Genomic DNA, 16,585 nt, shown 5'->3' with positions numbered 1-16,585 from the left:
CATCTGCAGCCGCATCACGACATGCTTTCAAATATAGCACTGGTATGTGGTCGGAAGTATTGCCAGTCCGGTGCAGTAGTCGTTGCAGACTGCTGAAAGTGGTGCGGCGAACGCCGAGACGCCTCGTTACCTATTCGTTTCTTCCGCACACGCACTCTGTCAACTCGTGTTTTATTCGCCATTTCACCCAGGCGGTCGTGCATGTCTCCAACAACACACCTGGGCTTTGAAGAGTCAGTGGCTACCCGGCGGTACAGCGCATATGCGGGCGAGTGATTCGGGTCGGCATGGATCTTCGAAGTCGAAGGATACGCGTGCGTTCGTTACTTCTTTAGGTACTTTCAACCACCGTTCGGTCTCATGCATCATGCCGGACTGACAGGTGTCCAGTGTATCACTCTCTCGTTTGTGTTCTGCACCGGAATCGACAAAAATCAAGCATAGGCCTCCGATGCGCGGGTCAAACTCTCTGTAGGCGCGCCGTCGAGGGGCATAAGATCCAGCCAGATAAGTGTTACATCCCATCCTTCCTCATCCAACATCCTAACCTTAGTCGCGCTTCAATACTAGGCGTCCATCTCTGCAAAGACTAGACGGAGAGATCCAATCCGTGTCGCAATAGCCCGCTTCTCGCCACCAATATGCCCTCGCCGTATGACATCCTCGGCACCGTCTTCGGTGTTCTCTCTCTCCTCGGCTGCGTCAGATGTGCGTATGGATTCCTCAAAGCCCGCCAACCATTTGCCCAAGTCTTGCGTTTGGAGGAACTACTATGGGCAACATATCAACGTATAGACGAATTGGAACGCTACGGGTACCTCGAAGGCAATCCCGCGCTTGCAGCAGTCTACAGGTCCGCGCTCAAGAGGTGTGTATCAGTGCATATCCCACCGCAAATGCTGCATTCCTTGTCTGACACGGAGCTGAATTTCGTACCCCTAGGATTGACAAAGAGAGCACAACTGTGCGACGGAATGCGGTGACGAATAAACCGAAGACGATCGCCGCAGTCCTCCTGTACACCGTACAACACGGCATCAATTCCAAGCGTTCGCGGAAGATCCGTTCTTGGACGAGGAAGGTCTCGCTCATTAGACATCAAATAGACTACGTACGTTTTTTCGCAATCCTCTCGCGCGCAGAACCGATCATTACGACGGTTGACACCCGCTTTCCTAGCCGTATGAGTGGCCTTCTAGTCCCTCACGCATCAGCGAGCTAGGGACCGGCGTCGGACCCTCGCAACAGTCTCGCATAGAAGGCGCTTCCGAAACAATTGTGGCAACTTCGAGTGGCATGGAACTGCTTGCGGTGCCCGAAGCCACCCTCGCGCAACGGAGGTACGGGCTCTACTGATTCCCCGTCCTTCCCTTCAATCTTACACCTGTTTATAAGTCATTCTTCTCGCCATGTCCCCTGGACTGATGGTATACACCGCTGGTCCAGCCCGCCTATACCGAAGACTGTGTACGGAGGGGTCCGTCTCGGCGCGATAGGCTTACTGCGACGAGTGTGGCGCGCTCACTGGAACGCCCCGAACACACCGGGATCCGACGCAATGCCGCAGGAAGATTGGCAGCCTGAGGACAGCGACGAGTTCAGGTCGATCGTCGCCAACTGGATTGAACAAGGAACGGCAGAGGCGAACTCGGCGTACAACGTGCCAGTCCAGATGGGAGCTCTAGTGCCGGCAGCACGAGGGGCCGATGGTTTCCGTATATCGGCTGTCGGAGCAGATACTAGGGAACTAACGCGCTCGAAATAAATATCGATCTATGGGATGAGACGCTCAGGACTACGGTCAATTTTGTAACGGACCCCTTCTTTCCCTGCCCATCTACGTCCGCGCTGAGTGTGATCTGGTGTCGGGTCGGGCGATCACAGAGTTGTTCGGGCCAATTGAAGCACATAAAGACGGACTGGCGTCAGGGCCACCGATGACTCTATGCCATCCCCATGCTTGACCTCGCAAGTGGTGCGTAGCAGGATCGCGGGCACACCCTCACCTACTCGGAATACACGATGACAGATTGATGCGATACAAGAGCCTTCAGTTCATATGATACAGCGCAATTATGATTACACGCCGCGTTGCGCGGGCTCTATCGTACACCATTACAGTAAATCAACCTGTCCAAATCGGTACGCGTACACCGACCGGAGGACGTTTACGCCTCCCCGGCCTTCTGCCGCTGCCCCGCCTCGACCTTGCCCGGATTGTGCTCCATCCGCCCGAGCAGCACCTTCGCCTCGCCGCGCATCTTGTCCATGAACCCCGCCTTCTTCGCCTTCGTCGCGGGCGACGCGGTGGTCGAAGGGGAGTCGGGCGCCGCGCTCTCGTGGCGCGACTCCGTCGGGCGCGACTCGTCGTCGGCCTTGTCAGAGTGGGAGGTCGGGGTGGTGGGCGCGGGGTGCAGGTCTGCGGGGTGGTAGTCGGTGTCGTATGCGGCGCCCTGGAAGAGATGGATGTTAGCGTTGGCTCTCTATCATGTACTCGGATGCGAGTGGATGGACGGGGCGGCACGCGTCACGTACTTCTGCTCGCTCATCGGACTCGAGCTGCTCGCGCGCACTCGCGCCACTGAGCGGCGCCCCGCCCCAGCGCGCCTCCTCCGCCCCGAGCGCATGTGCCCGAGGCCTCAGAGTCGCGTGCAGGGCGTCTGCCTGCCGCTCGCGCGGCTTGTCTTTAACCTGATCAGACTGGTGGTCCATGGACTCTGCAGTGCGACCAGACCCAGGGTCCCCAGAGAGCGCGTGCTGCTGCCCACGCTCGTCCTTCCGTCCGTCCATCCTTTGCATCTTTGACGAGTAGGTATGTAAACTCACCTCATTGGGCTTCCCGTGTGTTCCACCTGCAGAGCTCTTCAAGTTCTTCTCACCGCCGTTGTCGGCGTGCTCGTCCTTGGGAGGGACTGCGGGTGCGGGCGTCGACGTCTTAGGCGACGTGACGGTACCAGTGCCGGTACCAGTCGACGCGCGCGCGTCGGGGAGGACAGCTACGCCGGACTCGTTGAAGTTGCCGGGAAGGGCCCCAACGCCGCCGACCTTCTTCGGCGTACCCACCGCGTCGTTGCCAAGAGGCTCCTGCGACGGCAACACCCTGCTCGCCCCAGTCGTAGACGCAGCAGTACCCGCGCGCTCATCGGGCGCCAGTGCGACACCCGACTCGTCGCGGCCGCCGACCAAGGCTCCAACGCCGCCCACGCGGCGCATATCGCCGGTCGCGGACTCGTTGCCGAAGCGCTCCTGCGAGGGTTTGAGCGCAGCCTGCGCCGCGCTGTCGATGGGACCAGAGTCGTACTGCGGGTTCGCGGACTCTTCAGGGAGTCGCGCGACGTGCGGCTCGTCTTGGAAGCCCGGGAGCGCGCCCGCGCCGGAGGAGTGGTCGCCCGGCTGTGCGCCGTTGAGCTCGCGGCTGGGGATGGTGGAGGCGGTGACGGCGGTGGAGTGCGTGGTGCTGGTCACGCCGGGGATGGCGGGTGCTAAAGGGTACGTTAAGCGGCTATTTGTGGTACATGGAATAAAAGGTGGCTTACCTGCAGATTTTACGGTCTGCGCGGTGTTCTGCGAGATCTGCCCGAGCGTCTGCGAAGCTGACTGAGTCGAAGGCAGAGAACCGATGGCGCGGTCCTTCGCGTCATACGCGTCTTGGGCGGACGGAAGAGCGTTCGCGACGCGGTCTTTGGCGGCGTATGCCCCAGCGGCGAGCGCGGTGGCAGCAGCCGCGGCGGTCATGTACTTCTCCTCGTCTACGCGCTCGTGGGGGAGCTTCGTGACGGCAGCCTCGTTGAGAGGGCCGGGGAGGGAGCCGACGCCGCCTGTGCGCTCGCCAGTGCTCGCGCCAGAGAATTCGCGAGTCGGGAACGAGGTCTTGTGCTCCGTGTCGTGCTCTGATGCGCGTGCGGTGGACATGGTAGAGGTGGTGGTAGAAGAGGCTGCAACAACAAATGATGAGTTTGTGAAAGAAAAGAAAAGTGTCGTTACGACTCACGGATGTAGGAAGTGACAGTGTCAACGACACCTTGGGGCAGGTACCCCGCGGCAGTCGTCGCGGCAGACTGGATGTAGCCGCCCGCAGTGGCAGCTGCACTCTGCGCGGTCGTGGCCGCGTTCGTGGCGGTTTCCCTCACCGTGTCAGCGGATATGGGACCACCAGCACGTTCTCCAGGCGTAGGAGGATACGCGCCAGGGAACTCAGAGCCGGGGGTGGTAGGGGCGACATGGTAGGTCTTGGCGTCAAACGTGCCCTTCTGCGCGTCGTTGGCTGAAGAGACGGAGACACCGCCTGTGGTGGGTGGGATTGAGGTGTTGTCGTTTGTAGTCGAGAAAGCGGGAGCAGGCTCTGTGCGGCTTAGTGCTGCGGTAGTGGTCGAACGCGCCCACTCGCTGGAGGGGGTGCCGGGCTGGGCGGAGTCGATGACGGGGGGAAGTCCAGACATGGCTGTGTAGTTGGTCGTCGTCGTAAAGGAGATGGTCGTGGTACGAGGAAGAGAGAGAACAAGATCAGAGTTCGTGAAGAATCGTGAGATGGAGTTGTGGGCGGACCCGACGCAGACCTGGAGGCTTTATGGGACGGGAGGAGGAGAGGACGTCATGAGCGAATGACGTCACTTGCCAAATCGGGCGGAGCACACTCCTCTCTTCTCCTCTCACCCGCGTTCTCTCGCTGTCCTTTGCTCCTTGATGCCGTCGATGACCGCGACGCCACCGCAGCATCATGGAGTACACAGACCGGCCTTGCCCCGCCTGCTGCGTGCTTCGTCCGGCCTGGGCCCCCCCTCTTGCGCAATCCGCCAGGGCTGTCTCATGGGCGCTTACATGATTGTACACAACCGAGGCGGCGCTACTTGGCAAACTTTCAGTAACGAATCGTCAACTGATACAACAGATATCCAGATAATCCTGACTCACACGGAATATATCTAAGAGGGTAACACAGAATTCCTTCGCTAGGCGCAGCCACATGGGGAAGGCGACATCGACATCGGAACAGTGACGCAGCCGGGAAGCCCACAGCGGTCCGTACGAGTACCATGGTGCTAAATTGTCAATCTTGCGGGCCGCACGATGAGCAAGATAAAAGCAAGCCACATAAGCGACTGCTTCTGCGATTTTAAACAACCATCTGAGCGGGGAGTAGTACATCAGTACGACGAACGCAAAACTTCTATCAGCCGTATCTCGCGCTGCTATCGGGCTACGTCTCCTTCCCGAGCAGCCACCGGATGCCCTGCACGAGCTCCTCGCGCACCTTCACCGCGATCTTGATCGCCGGGTAGTTGTAGTGGAACCCGTGCGACACGCCCGGGTATCTGCACACGCCTCCGTTAGCTCCGTTCTCGGAAGACGGAAAGACGAAAAAGAAGGTAAGAAGGAGCACGCACTGGATGTGACGCACGGAAACGCCCGCCGCCGCCAGAGCATCCGCGTACGCGCGCGCGTCGTCGCGCAGGGGATCGAGCTCCATACCCTGCACGAACGCGGGAGCAACGCCCGCGTGAGAGGCGTACAGCAGCGGCGAGAAGCGCGGGTCCGCGGGAGTCGGCTTGTAGAAGTCTGCGAGAGGATACGCTCAGACACGCACTGAGGAAGTGAAGACGGGAAGAACGCACCGATGAGAGCCTCGACGATGGCGCGCGGGAGAGGCGGCATGTCCTTGTTCTCCTCCATCGAGCGCAACGTCGACTTCCACCTAAACGTGACTCTCATCAGCACGTGTAGACTAGAGACGAAAAGCCGCAGTGGGTGTGGCGCTCACTCTTCGGGGTACGCATCCGGGTGGATAGAGCAAGGCTCCCGGATGACCTGTCCAGTGAGCTGCCGTCCGGGACCAGCGAAGAAAGGATCGTCGCGCGCCTCGTGCGCGAGTACCGCGGAGAGGTTCGCCCCTGCCGAGTGCCCGCCGACGAGGAAGCCCTTCGTGAGGTCCCCTTTGAGGAGGGACGTGTTTTGGACGACCTACAGATAGTGAAGGATGCGTATGAATAATGACAAGACGAGGCAGAGGGTATGGGCTTACCCATTTGAGCGCTGCGAGGCAGTCGTCGACCGCAGTGGGGAAGGGATGCTCAGGGGCGAGACTACACAGGTGACATGAATGAACGCTTGGCGTGTACATATACTCCACTTCAGACTTACCGGTACTCGACATTCACGGTGGTCAATTTAAGGTCCACCGTCAGCTTGCGCAAGAAGTAGTCGTCGATATCGACGCTGCCGACGCTCCAACCTGGTGAGTACAACGGATATTGTGAGCCTTCGACGCACTAGAATATTGCAGCTCCCCCGGCCGACGCTCACCTCCGCCGTGAATGCTCACGAGCACCGGGAAAGTTTCGTGCCCATCCTCCGCGACCGGGACGACGGTACGGACGGTAATCTCCCCGCCCTCCACCGCTACCTTCCGGTCCCGCAGCGTGTATGCGGATTCTGTATTTCACAATGAGCATGATATTTCGCTGTAACCTCTAACACGCGAGCACTCACCCGCTGGAAGGAGAGGCTGCTGGTACGCGATAAACGGCCCGGCCACATAGCGGTCGAAATGTGCGCGCAATTCAGCAATAGTCGGTACGTGCGGCGGCCTGTCACTAGGCGGAGCAGTAGGCGGAGCCACCATGAGGGCAGCGAGCTCAGAGTCGAAGGCTTGCATCGTAGATCGAGATGTGTGGTATGTGTGTACTGCCTCCAGGGGTTGTTGGTCCGGTATATATCCCATCTTGCGCCCTGGGCAGCTTGAGACCAGCGACCATTCTATTTCGAATGCCCTAGGGGCGGTTGACACCGTGACGCGTCTAGGAGCGCGATGATAGGACGTATGGTCATCTAGATAGCGTAGCTGGTGAAGCGGCGGCCGCCAGGATTTGGGTGCGTGAGATCCACCCGATGCGGGCTTAGTACCACCAGACGAAGAGACGGTCTCAGCCGAAGTGTCGCCGCGTGGGCGCATGTATGAGATATCAATGCACCTCAGGGACGGCCATATGCGGTAAAGCACAGCTATGTTGCCATCATGGGCTAGGTCGCGTCCATTAATAAGCCCATGCCAATCTGTAGGAGACGACTCACAACGAAGCGACGTGGAGGGTTGCGGTATTTGTAAGGACCCTTCTCAAGTACACAGTCGCTTACAGATCCCCCATCGGCGAGCCCTGATCAAGCCCGACCGGCATTCCGTCCTGGGACAGGCTCTCAGTCGCGGGACTGATGAAGGTGATGGCGGTGAGAAGATGCGGATATACGACAACGTGTCCCGGAAGGAGTCACATACCTACGTGGCGGCGCAGTACACCGCTACAAAGATACCCAAACATCTTCCGCCACACCGGCCATAACTGCCGACCTTCCCATGCGTCGGTTTCTAGTCCCGTCCCTTGTTGTAAAGTGAGGGTGGACCCCGGGAAATGATGGCTGGTGACGAGACTGGCTCCTCGGAGTCGGTGCCGTCGATGGCCGCGTCCCAACAGCAGCGTCATGGAGCGCACGGAGAAGTTGCATGCGCTGGGTGCACTAGGTGCACCTTTCATGTCAAGAATAGAATAAGCCGCCGCAGCGCTGATGCTCGTTTCGCTCCTTCTGGCATGACTGTTCTAGGCGCTACTGAGCGAACGTTTGGTAACGGATTCATCAATTCACACAGCATCATGCATGACGCACCATACGAAAGCGGTTGTGTGAGAGCAGTTTAGAGATCGGCCGAGGGTCAGCAAGAGTAAAAACAAGTAGATTTCCGCTAACTGTCCCGTACGCATCGTCGTGGTACGAAGGCAAGCGGAGAGTGAGCAATTTTGACTAGCGCGCGATACTGAACGCTTCGGGATATGCCGGTAAACAGGCACCCGCTCGATCAAATCCAAAAACCGACCATCAAGCAGCAGGTAGATCACTCCTCCGCAAATGAAGATCTATCTGGGCAGTGACTAGTAAATTAAACAGCAGGAACGTATCCATTGACCTCTACTATCCCGCGCTGCTCGCGGGCTACGCCTCCTGCCCGAGCAACCACTGGATCCCCTGCACGAGCTCCGCGCGCGCCTTCACCGCCGCCGTGATCGCCGGGTACTCATAGTGAAAACCGTGCGTCACGCCCGGGTACCTGCATCCGTCCAGAACCGTCAGCACATCACCGAAGGAAGAACGAGGGGAGGAACAGAGAAAACCACGCACTGGATGTAACGGACTGGGACGCCCGCTGCACGTAGCGCGGCCGCGTACGCGTGGGCGTCATCACGCAGCGGATCGTGCTCTAGGCCCTGCACGTATGCGGGCGCCACTCCGGTATGCGCAGGATACAGCAGCGGAGAGAAGCGCGGATCGGCCGGAGGTGGGTTGTACAGGCCTGCGGACAAAGAGGGGTGAGGGGCGTCGAGGAGGGAGGGGAAGCGCGAAGTACGTACCGATGGCGTGGTAGATGGCGGTGCGGGGGAGAGGGGGCACGTTTGCGTTCTCTTCCATCGAGAGTAACACATGTTTCAGCCTGGGTGGTTGCAGAGGTTAGGTATTAGGACCCGTTATTGGGCAAGATCATAGATGGCGGAGTGGCACTCACTCTGTGGGGTACGCGTCTGGGTGAACGAGCAAGGGCTCACGGAGGACCTGTCCTGTTAGCTGACGCCCCGGCCCAGTGAAGAAGGGGTCCTTGACAGTCTCGTGTGCGAGGACGGCGGCGAGGTTCCCGCCGGCAGATTGTCCGCCTACGAGGAAGCCTTTGTTGAGGTCCGCTTTGAGGAGCTCAGTGTTTTGGACGACCTGGAAATGGAAGATGGGAATCAGGAAGAGAAATCATACACGCAAGGGCGATGATATGCGCTTACCCATTTGAGTGCGGCAAGACAGTCGTTGACTGCAGTAGGAAAGGGGTGCTCCGGAGCGAGCCTGCACCGTTATTGTGAGTCTGTGCCCCGACGAAGCATTAAATTATGGGCGTACCGATACTCGATATTCACGGTAGACAGTTTATGCTCGACGCTCAGCTGGCGCAGGAAGTAGTCGTCGAGCTCGATGTTTCCCACACTCCAACCTAAAGAAAAATATAATCGGAGACCGTTAGCATCTCCTGTCAAGATACGAAGGCGTTCTCATACTTACCTCCTCCGTGCATATTGACGAGCACGGGGAATGTATCGTGCGCATCCTCCACGACAGGGACGACACATCGGATGATGATTTCCCCGTCCTCAACTAACACCGTCTCGTCACGCAGGATGTATGCGGACGCTGCAATAACCAGTAAGTCATTTTAACGTAGTATCTGACTCCAATACACTCACCTGATGGAAGAAGCGGCTCCTGGAACGCCTTGAAAGGCGCGATCGCCACCTGCTCGAAATGAGCACGCGCCTCCGCCATAGTCGGGGGGTGCTGCAGGCCTTCACCTGGGGCGAGCGGTGTGCCCATGGCGGCTGCTAGCTCTGGGTCGAAGATGGTCTGCATGGTAGTCAATGGTAGTTGCTGGGCTACTTGCACATGTGCGTTCTGTATTTATGTGCATGCATCTGGGGCAACGGAAGTTCGTTCCTACGTGTCCTGGAGGCCGCCAAGGTGCGATACGGGTGTCAGTGAGGAATGTTGACGTTGTAGATTACCAAGAAGAGAGGCAGCGTTGTGGCAGCAAGCCGTCCTTCTCCGGTCGGAGAAGCTTCGGCATGTGAGCGCCTACGCGTACTTTATCCATATACACCAATAATCCACGCGCATAGTAGGACCAGCAGCGTGCACTGCGTCAGCAGCATGTGTCAATGTGCAACCAAGAGTCAGACGTGGTCACTCACCTTGCTCATGGACACTACGATGTTTGTCAGAATTCAGGAACCAGAATACTTAGTGCTCGCACAGGCGGCCGGCGGCTGGGTGATTATGCGACGCTTGGCCTCAGACTCTAGTTTGCTCGTGTTGGAGTGAGTGAATTGCGAGATCCATAGATCGAATGACATACGAGCTCGAATTTGACAAGGACACGTCAGTGCAAGAGCATGCCAAGGAAAAGGCGCACTGGCTGTTGCTAGAAAAGTTTCCGCCCGTCAGCGACTCGACATGGGACATGCCTGCGGTAATCGTAAGGGTCCATGAATTGCCCCCGTATTTTGGGGAGTACATATCACCATATCCTCTGGCGAGCGAGCGACTTGACAGTAAGCGATGGGGAGTACACGGCTGCTTTATCGTGTCCTTATTCTCACTCGGGTTGATATCCCTCTGCCCTATACCCATCGCAAACTGGAACATACATGTCTCCTCGCAGGCGCATCTATGCTCCGTTCTCAACAGCCGCAGATTCCCCCGCACGAGCTCCTCACGCACCTTGATCACCGCGTCGATCGCGGGAGAGTTGTACACGACATCTGTCATGGATTTCGTGTAGAGATGCCCGGATTATTGCATGTATCCTCACCGTTATCCAGCAGATCCAGAGACAAAAGCGCGAGTGAGCGTAGTATCAGACGAGAAAAACATGCACAGGTTGGAAGTACTTCGAAGATGTTGCAGTAGATTTTGGACGTGGGCGAGCGAGCGCCTGATCTCAGGCACTTGCCGAAGCGTTCAGTATTGCGCGCGAAACGCTTTTTTGTAATTATCAGTTCTCCTCCATACTACGACGCCGGCATTACCATACGAGACAACAGGAAGCTATTTTGTTTTCGCTCTCGACAACCCAAATCCGATTTATATAACAGAAAAAATCGATACTGGACCGAAAAAAACCTGAAGAACATGACCAGTCTGTGTCTGATTGCTGCTGTTGGAAGCCGGACGAGGTGAGATGATGACCGCAATATATCCTTGATCGTCCCACTGTCCTTAAAAGTATACTGCGCTCCTTGTGGGCTATGCCTCCTGCCCGAGCAACCACTGAATACCCTCTACGAGTTCCTCGCGCACCTTCGCCGCGATCTTGATCGCTGGGTAGATATAGTAGAACCCCTGCGACACGCCCGGATATCTACACACCTCCTTATTAGCTGCATCCTCGTAACAAAAACACCCTCAATAACATAATACGCACTCGAGGTGGCGCACGGCGACGCCCGCAGCCTCTAAGGCGGCCGCGTACGCGCGTGCGTCGTCGCGCAGCGGGTCGAGCTCCATGCCCTGCACGAACGCGCGCGCGACCCCAGCGTGCGAAGGGTACAATAGCGGGGAGAAGCGCGGGTTGGTAGGTGGAGGGTTGTAGTAGCCTGAGGCTGTGCTTTAGCCGTGCTCGCGATGATAGGAAGGAGCAGCGGGGCGGACACACCAATGAGAAGCTCAATGACGGACCGCGGTAGCGGGGGCATGTACTTATTCCCTTCCATCGAGAGTAGCGAGGGCTTTAAACTGGGCATGCTGATTAGAGCGTGCCTGCTAGAGGTGAGAAAGCGAGACGAGGACCGCGACTCACTCCTCAGGATAAGCATCCGGGTGGATGACGAGGGGCTCACGGATGACTTGTCCGGTGATCTGCCGCCCGGGACCAGCGAAGAAAGGGTCGTCGCGCGTCTCATGCGCGAGCGCTGCGGCAAGGTTCGCCCCAGCGGACTGCCCGCTGACAAGAAAGCCCTTAGTGAGATCCGCCTTCAGAAGAGGGGTGTTTTGAACAACCTGAGGTGTGCGAGAAATATCGGATGAGGAAGACGTGCGAGACGAGGTACTCGGTTTGTGTGCTTACCCATTTGAGCGCCGCGAGACAGTCGTCGACCGCGGTCGGGAAGGGGTGCTCCGGAGCAAGCCTGCGTCGGTGGTCTGAGTGGGCGCTCTATGTATCGTTCGGTTTGGGCTTACCGATACTGGACATTCACAGTGATGAGCTTGAGGTCTACGCTCAGCTTGCGCAGGAAGTAGTCGTCGAGCCCGATGCTTCCTACACTCCAGCCTGGTAAGCCGAGGCGGGTACCGTTAGCGTGTGGTACGACAAATCATCGCAACGCCCCACACTCACCCCCTCCATGGATATTAACGAGAACCGGGAACGTCTCGCGCTCATCCTCCACAACGGGGACGACATTTCGGACGATGATCTCGCCGTCCTCCACCGCCACGGTCTCGTCCCGCAGCGTGTACGTAGATTCTGCCCGAAAGCATGATCAGTAAAAACTCCGCCACAGCCTCTAGCGTACGAGCACTCACCGGAAGGGAGGAGCGGCTCCAGATATGCTCTAAACGGCCCAGCCACATGGTGGTCAAAATGTGCACGCGTCTCAGCGATGGTCAGCCTGTGTGCCGGCCTGTCGCTGAGAGGAGGAGGAGGCGGCATGAGGGCGGCGAGTTCGGGATCGAAGGTTGGCATAGCGAATCGAAATGTGTGTGTCTTTACCATCTTCAAGGATCGTAGGTGTCGTATATATTGTTCCTGTGTTCGGCGCAGCCTGTCACCAGCAGCTACTTCATTTCGAGGAGCCTGTGGGCGCTTGAAAGCATGACGAGCCTGAGAACGCGTCGATAGCAGGTAGAGTGCGTCGATAGCAGGTAGAGCGCGGATAGCAGGTATGGTCGTCCAGACAGCGTAGCTGGGGAAGCGCGTGAGATCCCCCGCTGTCAGCTAAAGTGCCACCGCATGGGGTGGATGTGAGCACTCCATTCAAATACGCCAAGGGATCCTAACGTGCGGTCTCATGCGGTATATCAAGCGGTGTCGTTTCGCCGTAAAGGATCATCCTACGTGAGTTAATCAGCTTATGCTGCTCTAAAAGACGGCTCATTGATCTCGCACCGGTCCGTTCTGAATATGGTCATCTGGGGGGAAATTGTGGCGCAGAAATGTGCGTAGATTGAACGTCTACTTGGTATAGATGTTGGATGCCTCTCCCGTGCAAGGGATACCGAAAGATGCCCGGACATCACCGACGCGGTGAAATGACACAAGCTGGCTCCTAACGGGATACGTGTTCCAAAGGACGTTGTGCCGTAGTGCAGTGGAGTATACATTTGTAGAGCACGGATAACTGTTGATGGAAATGTGCACCTGCATACAAGAGGCCCAAGAATCAGATCAACACGCGACTGAACATCCTGAGCAACTTACGGGAAACATATTGCTCCGGCCATTACCTAATATAACGATCTTCGCCTCGTCCTTTAGAAGTCTTATAAGTTATTACGCCCAGTGTGTCATACGTTCACGACGCCTCGTCGTTTTGGGAGGAGAGAAAGTTGAGATGGGAAAGTCAGTGAACCATAGATTTGGTAGTCGTTAGGTGTACCAGATAGCAGCTTCTGAATCGCGTAGGTCGTGCAACAGTTTTCAAGTGGTTCTGGGGTCTCTTCCACCCAAGATCGCGCGACGTGGGCGTGGCAAGAGCAAAGAGAGAAAGACAGAGATTAGAGCCGCGAAGAGGCCGGTAGAATGTGACTGCGTAATGTGACTATAGGTCACATCACTCATCTCAATTTCCCCGATGCTTCCGGAAACGCCCGACCTTTGTACCACTCGCTACCACTCGCAGTACTGTATTCTCCGAATTCTCATCCGCTCCCCTACCGTTAAACCCCCGCAAGACAGACGTAACGCAGAATCGTATGGTGCAACATTTACTCGCAAGCGTCAAAAGCTCGAAGGCGGCGACCTCCTGGCAGGAATTTTAGCTAAGTTTCAAGCCAACTTCCGGTATTCAAAGTCAAAATGTGCCGCTGACGACCCCCGTCCGGCGACCTAATACATGGCCGTGTATGTAACACCTTGCAGAGCCTGAAGTTTGCGGCGTCACTGTCTGCCGATCACGTAGGTTGCGCAGCTGGTCTAAGCGACCTCGAGCGACCGTCCAACTTGGCGGCATGCACCCTGCAACTCCCCCCTGCTGGCCGCTGCACGTATCGCTCGCTGCGGTACCCCGCCCCCGTGCGCTTTGACCCTGTGCTATGGCCCGCCGCCGCCGGTCTGCCCGAGAAGATATAAAAATAGTGGCCTGGCGTCCTGGAGTCTTGTCGTTCCAGCAACCCCGCAGCTAAACCCCCGAATTTTGCCTTCTTCTGCATCCCTTACCATCCGAGTCATCAAATGGTCTTGAAGCTAGCGGGAAGCCCCGCGCGTACGATGATGCGTTGCCCCACCATCCTCGTTCCGCAGCGGATGTGCTACGACAGAGTGCCGGACGGCCAGAGGGTAATTGAGCCGGTCACCTTCGAGATGTGCAGCGTGCGCGACTCGCCTCTGCCCACATACAGCATGCGCGACTCGATCAACTGGCCGGAACCCGACATGCTCCATCCCGACATCAACGATCTCATCGCCGGGTCGGGCGGAAGACAGTTTGGTATCAAGCTCTTCATCATGGTTGGTCCTTACACACGCCAAGGTGCCAATATGCCCCGCTCACTTTCTCGCGCTAGTGGCCCGGGTACAACCTCCACATCGAGGCAATCTCCCTGCTTACGCCCGATGGCAAGCAATGGTTGTCACGCGCCGGCCTGCATCGCAAGATCGCTCGAGCGTATGAAGCATTCTTTCTGGTACGCGCGTCCTCTCCGTCTCTGTCAAGCCGCAACAGTGTATTCTGACACATCACACGTAGAGTATCCAGAATTTGAAAACGATCTCAAATCCAGCGAAACAGGAATGGGCGGTGTGGCACTCGTCGAGGCGCTGCGATTTGTCAAGACTCACGGTGGTCACGCTGAGGCACTGCGGTGCAGACATATTTCAAGCAGATGTGGAGCTGACGATATCCTCTGTCACAATTGTAAGTACGGCCGACCTAGTACAGACCAACTCACCGCACAGGTGAAGACGACTCGGAGACTGGACGGATGGGCATGTATGAACTATAGATACATTTCGTATGAGTTACAGACGAACAAAACTGGCATCAGCAGCACGCGCAGCATCAGTCATACAACAGAAAACACGGTACCGTCGATAACTCCTCTCAACCGCATCATGTTCGCAGGCAGCGACGTACCCGAGGAGTCGCCCCAAACGACGCAGCGCTCACATGTCCTTCGTCAGAAACTCCAACAGCCTCGCGGAAGGCTCGGGTGCGGGCCCAAGCCGCTGCGGCAAGACGCTTCTCTGAGTGACGCCCTGGTGGTCGAATAGCACCTTCATCTCGCTGTGGTACCTGTCGACGTTGACGCTCCATAGCCTCCAAGGTGCTGTCTTCGGCGGATTCTCGTACCACGCCGTGCTGCTATAGGAGCACAGCAGCGCGCCCGCCCGCGGCGACGGCATATTCCGCGGGCCATCATAGAGTTTGGCGTACCCGACGGGCGACAACGCCTTGAGGATGCGTATGACAACCGTGCGCGTGTGAGCATTGCGCGGATGCTTCGATGGCTCGAAGCAGCAAAGCAGTCTGCCTAGCGATACCAAGCCGCCGCAGGAGTCAGCACGCGTCCAGCATCCTTACCAGCAACCAGATTTGCGACTTACCTTCGAACGGCTGCACAGCGTGCCGCATGTCCTGCCCCTTCTCAGAGCACAAGTTCCAGAACGACGAGTGGTGCAGGCCCCGTGGCCCGAGGAAGTAGAACGTGTGTGTGTGCTGGCACAGGTCGACGATAAACGGCTGGTAGAACGAGTGCACGACGCGGCTCATGTTCCGCTGCAGCTTGTACTCCTCTCCGAGCGTACGCGCGCGCGCCAGTATCCCCGCCGTCACAAGGTGTTCGCTCAGGAGAACATTCTGCAGCGGCTCATATGCCTCCGTCGACGCGATGGTGAGAAGCGGGATGCGCCAGACGACGCCCATGGGCAGGTGGTAGTCCACGCCCTTCGTGAACGAGGAGGGGTCAGCCCTCGATGTTGTGCGGAATCGCACTTCGCCCGCGAGAGGCGTGATGCGGGATGGAGGCGACCAATAGTACAGGAACCCCTTGAGGCCAGCGGGAAACTCTTCGAGAGACGCTCCTGGGAGGAGCCGGATCTTCCGGGCATTTGACGTCAAGGGGATAGGGGAGGAATGGGTGTGCGACGGCGCCAACTGTAAGCTGAGTGCACCGCAGAGACGGACGTTGATCCCACGTCGGTTGGCTTCGAGCGAGATATGGTCGTCTGGAGTCAGCTTCTCGCATTGTAGCGTGCGCACATCGAATACTAGCTCCTTATTGGTGCTGGCTGGTTCTGACGCGCGCGAAATGTCGATGAGGTTTGGTAGAATATCGCTGGCGCTGTCGGATGACAAGAGACGGCTGCCAGCTTGCTGCGTATCTTTGAATGCGACGGCATTCTTTTGTATAACCATGCGCGAGATATTCACGGCACAGAGGGCAGTTCGTCGCATAGCGCACCTGCATGTATAGACCCAATGGCTCAGCGTTCAGATCTAAAGTGATCAGCACGCGAGAGGATATCCTAACTTACCAGCGACCTATAGCTCCTAACATCCTGGTAGTTCGAGTATAAACCGTTGAGCGGGGCCCTTCCTGCGTGTTTTATCGCCGTCGCTTTCTTCAGGAGTCGTGAATAGTTGGAGTGTATAACTACCCGCGCCGTGTTTCGTGGGTCTTGAGAATGAGACGAGGCCGGGGAGAGGTGGTAGTCCGGGATCTTACGGTCGGCGAGTGTGGAACAATACACGTAGTCGCCGCCGGTCGTGTTGCAGAGTGTCGAGGAAAATACGGTAGTCTATGCAACGTGGGTGAGGCATGGTGAGCTGCGAGGTCTGAGCATACCTAA

The 16,585-nt window shown here is 57.5% G+C and overlaps 7 protein-coding genes across 7 annotated transcripts; 2 read left to right on the top strand and 5 right to left on the bottom strand.

Annotated features, from left to right (window-relative positions):
• Positions 1-641: 641 nt before the first annotated feature.
• On the top strand, positions 642-1,356 carry TRAVEDRAFT_49890 (uncharacterized protein; the record flags this gene model as incomplete). Its single annotated transcript, XM_008042193.1, has 3 exons — positions 642-868; positions 943-1,111; positions 1,180-1,356. The coding sequence occupies 3 exons, from the start codon at positions 642-644 to the stop codon at positions 1,354-1,356; spliced, it is 573 nt and encodes a 190-aa protein (XP_008040384.1).
• Positions 1,357-2,071: 715 nt separating this feature from the next.
• On the bottom strand, positions 2,072-4,490 carry TRAVEDRAFT_65887 (uncharacterized protein). Its single transcript, XM_008042647.1, has 5 exons — positions 3,992-4,490; positions 3,537-3,935; positions 2,827-3,482; positions 2,536-2,799; positions 2,072-2,453 (listed from the first exon to the last, which is right to left on the bottom strand). Exons 1-5 carry the CDS (start codon positions 4,437-4,439, stop codon positions 2,169-2,171), a joined length of 2,052 nt encoding a protein of 683 aa, XP_008040838.1. The 5' UTR covers positions 4,440-4,490; the 3' UTR covers positions 2,072-2,168.
• Positions 4,491-5,197: 707 nt separating this feature from the next.
• Positions 5,198-6,892, bottom strand: TRAVEDRAFT_171077 (uncharacterized protein; the record flags this gene model as incomplete). The annotated part of the gene is made up of 8 exons (XM_008042646.1): positions 6,487-6,892; positions 6,301-6,429; positions 6,139-6,229; positions 6,020-6,080; positions 5,759-5,958; positions 5,613-5,692; positions 5,395-5,556; positions 5,198-5,322 (listed from the first exon to the last, which is right to left on the bottom strand). The coding sequence occupies exons 1-8, from the start codon at positions 6,716-6,718 to the stop codon at positions 5,198-5,200; spliced, it is 1,080 nt and encodes a 359-aa protein (XP_008040837.1). The 5' UTR covers positions 6,719-6,892.
• Positions 6,893-7,980: 1,088 nt separating this feature from the next.
• TRAVEDRAFT_49887 (uncharacterized protein) lies at positions 7,981-9,432 on the bottom strand (the record flags this gene model as incomplete). Its single annotated transcript, XM_008042192.1, has 8 exons — positions 7,981-8,095; positions 8,167-8,338; positions 8,397-8,476; positions 8,549-8,748; positions 8,814-8,874; positions 8,929-9,019; positions 9,088-9,216; positions 9,270-9,432. The coding sequence occupies 8 exons, from the start codon at positions 9,430-9,432 to the stop codon at positions 7,981-7,983; spliced, it is 1,011 nt and encodes a 336-aa protein (XP_008040383.1).
• A 1,392-nt stretch (positions 9,433-10,824) lies between these two features.
• On the bottom strand, positions 10,825-12,262 carry TRAVEDRAFT_49886 (uncharacterized protein; the record flags this gene model as incomplete). Its single annotated transcript, XM_008042191.1, has 8 exons — positions 10,825-10,939; positions 11,003-11,174; positions 11,234-11,313; positions 11,378-11,577; positions 11,645-11,705; positions 11,758-11,848; positions 11,915-12,043; positions 12,103-12,262. The coding sequence occupies 8 exons, from the start codon at positions 12,260-12,262 to the stop codon at positions 10,825-10,827; spliced, it is 1,008 nt and encodes a 335-aa protein (XP_008040382.1).
• A 1,643-nt stretch (positions 12,263-13,905) lies between these two features.
• Positions 13,906-14,631, top strand: TRAVEDRAFT_73326 (uncharacterized protein; the record flags this gene model as incomplete). Its single annotated transcript, XM_008042645.1, has 4 exons — positions 13,906-14,245; positions 14,302-14,421; positions 14,484-14,534; positions 14,605-14,631. The coding sequence occupies exons 1-4, from the start codon at positions 13,970-13,972 to the stop codon at positions 14,629-14,631; spliced, it is 474 nt and encodes a 157-aa protein (XP_008040836.1). The 5' UTR covers positions 13,906-13,969.
• Positions 14,632-14,730: 99 nt separating this feature from the next.
• On the bottom strand, positions 14,731-16,151 carry TRAVEDRAFT_73325 (uncharacterized protein; the record flags this gene model as incomplete). Its single annotated transcript, XM_008042644.1, has 2 exons — positions 14,731-15,267; positions 15,341-16,151. The coding sequence occupies 2 exons, from the start codon at positions 16,149-16,151 to the stop codon at positions 14,900-14,902; spliced, it is 1,179 nt and encodes a 392-aa protein (XP_008040835.1). The 3' UTR covers positions 14,731-14,899.
• Positions 16,152-16,585: the final 434 nt, after the last annotated feature.

This window comes from Trametes versicolor (genome assembly GCF_000271585.1).
Source record: "Trametes versicolor FP-101664 SS1 unplaced genomic scaffold TRAVEscaffold_8, whole genome shotgun sequence".
Lineage (NCBI taxonomy): Eukaryota > Fungi > Basidiomycota > Agaricomycetes > Polyporales > Polyporaceae > Trametes > Trametes versicolor.
The sequence above is the reverse complement of the archived record's forward strand: the minus strand, read 5'-3'. Positions and strand labels throughout refer to the sequence as shown.

Bases quoted from the DNA above. Each gene is read 5' to 3' on its own strand.
- TRAVEDRAFT_65887 (XM_008042647.1), bottom strand. From the start codon at position 4,439: ATGTCTGGACTTCCCCCCGTCATCGACTCCGCCCAGCCCGGCACCCCC. The intron at 3,936-3,991 runs GTGAGTCGTAAC...TTGTTGTTGCAG, and splicing joins CACTGTCACTTCCTACATCC to CCTCTTCTACCACCACCTCT. The intron at 2,800-2,826 runs GTGAGTTTACAT...TACTCGTCAAAG, and splicing joins CACACGGGAAGCCCAATGAG to ATGCAAAGGATGGACGGACG.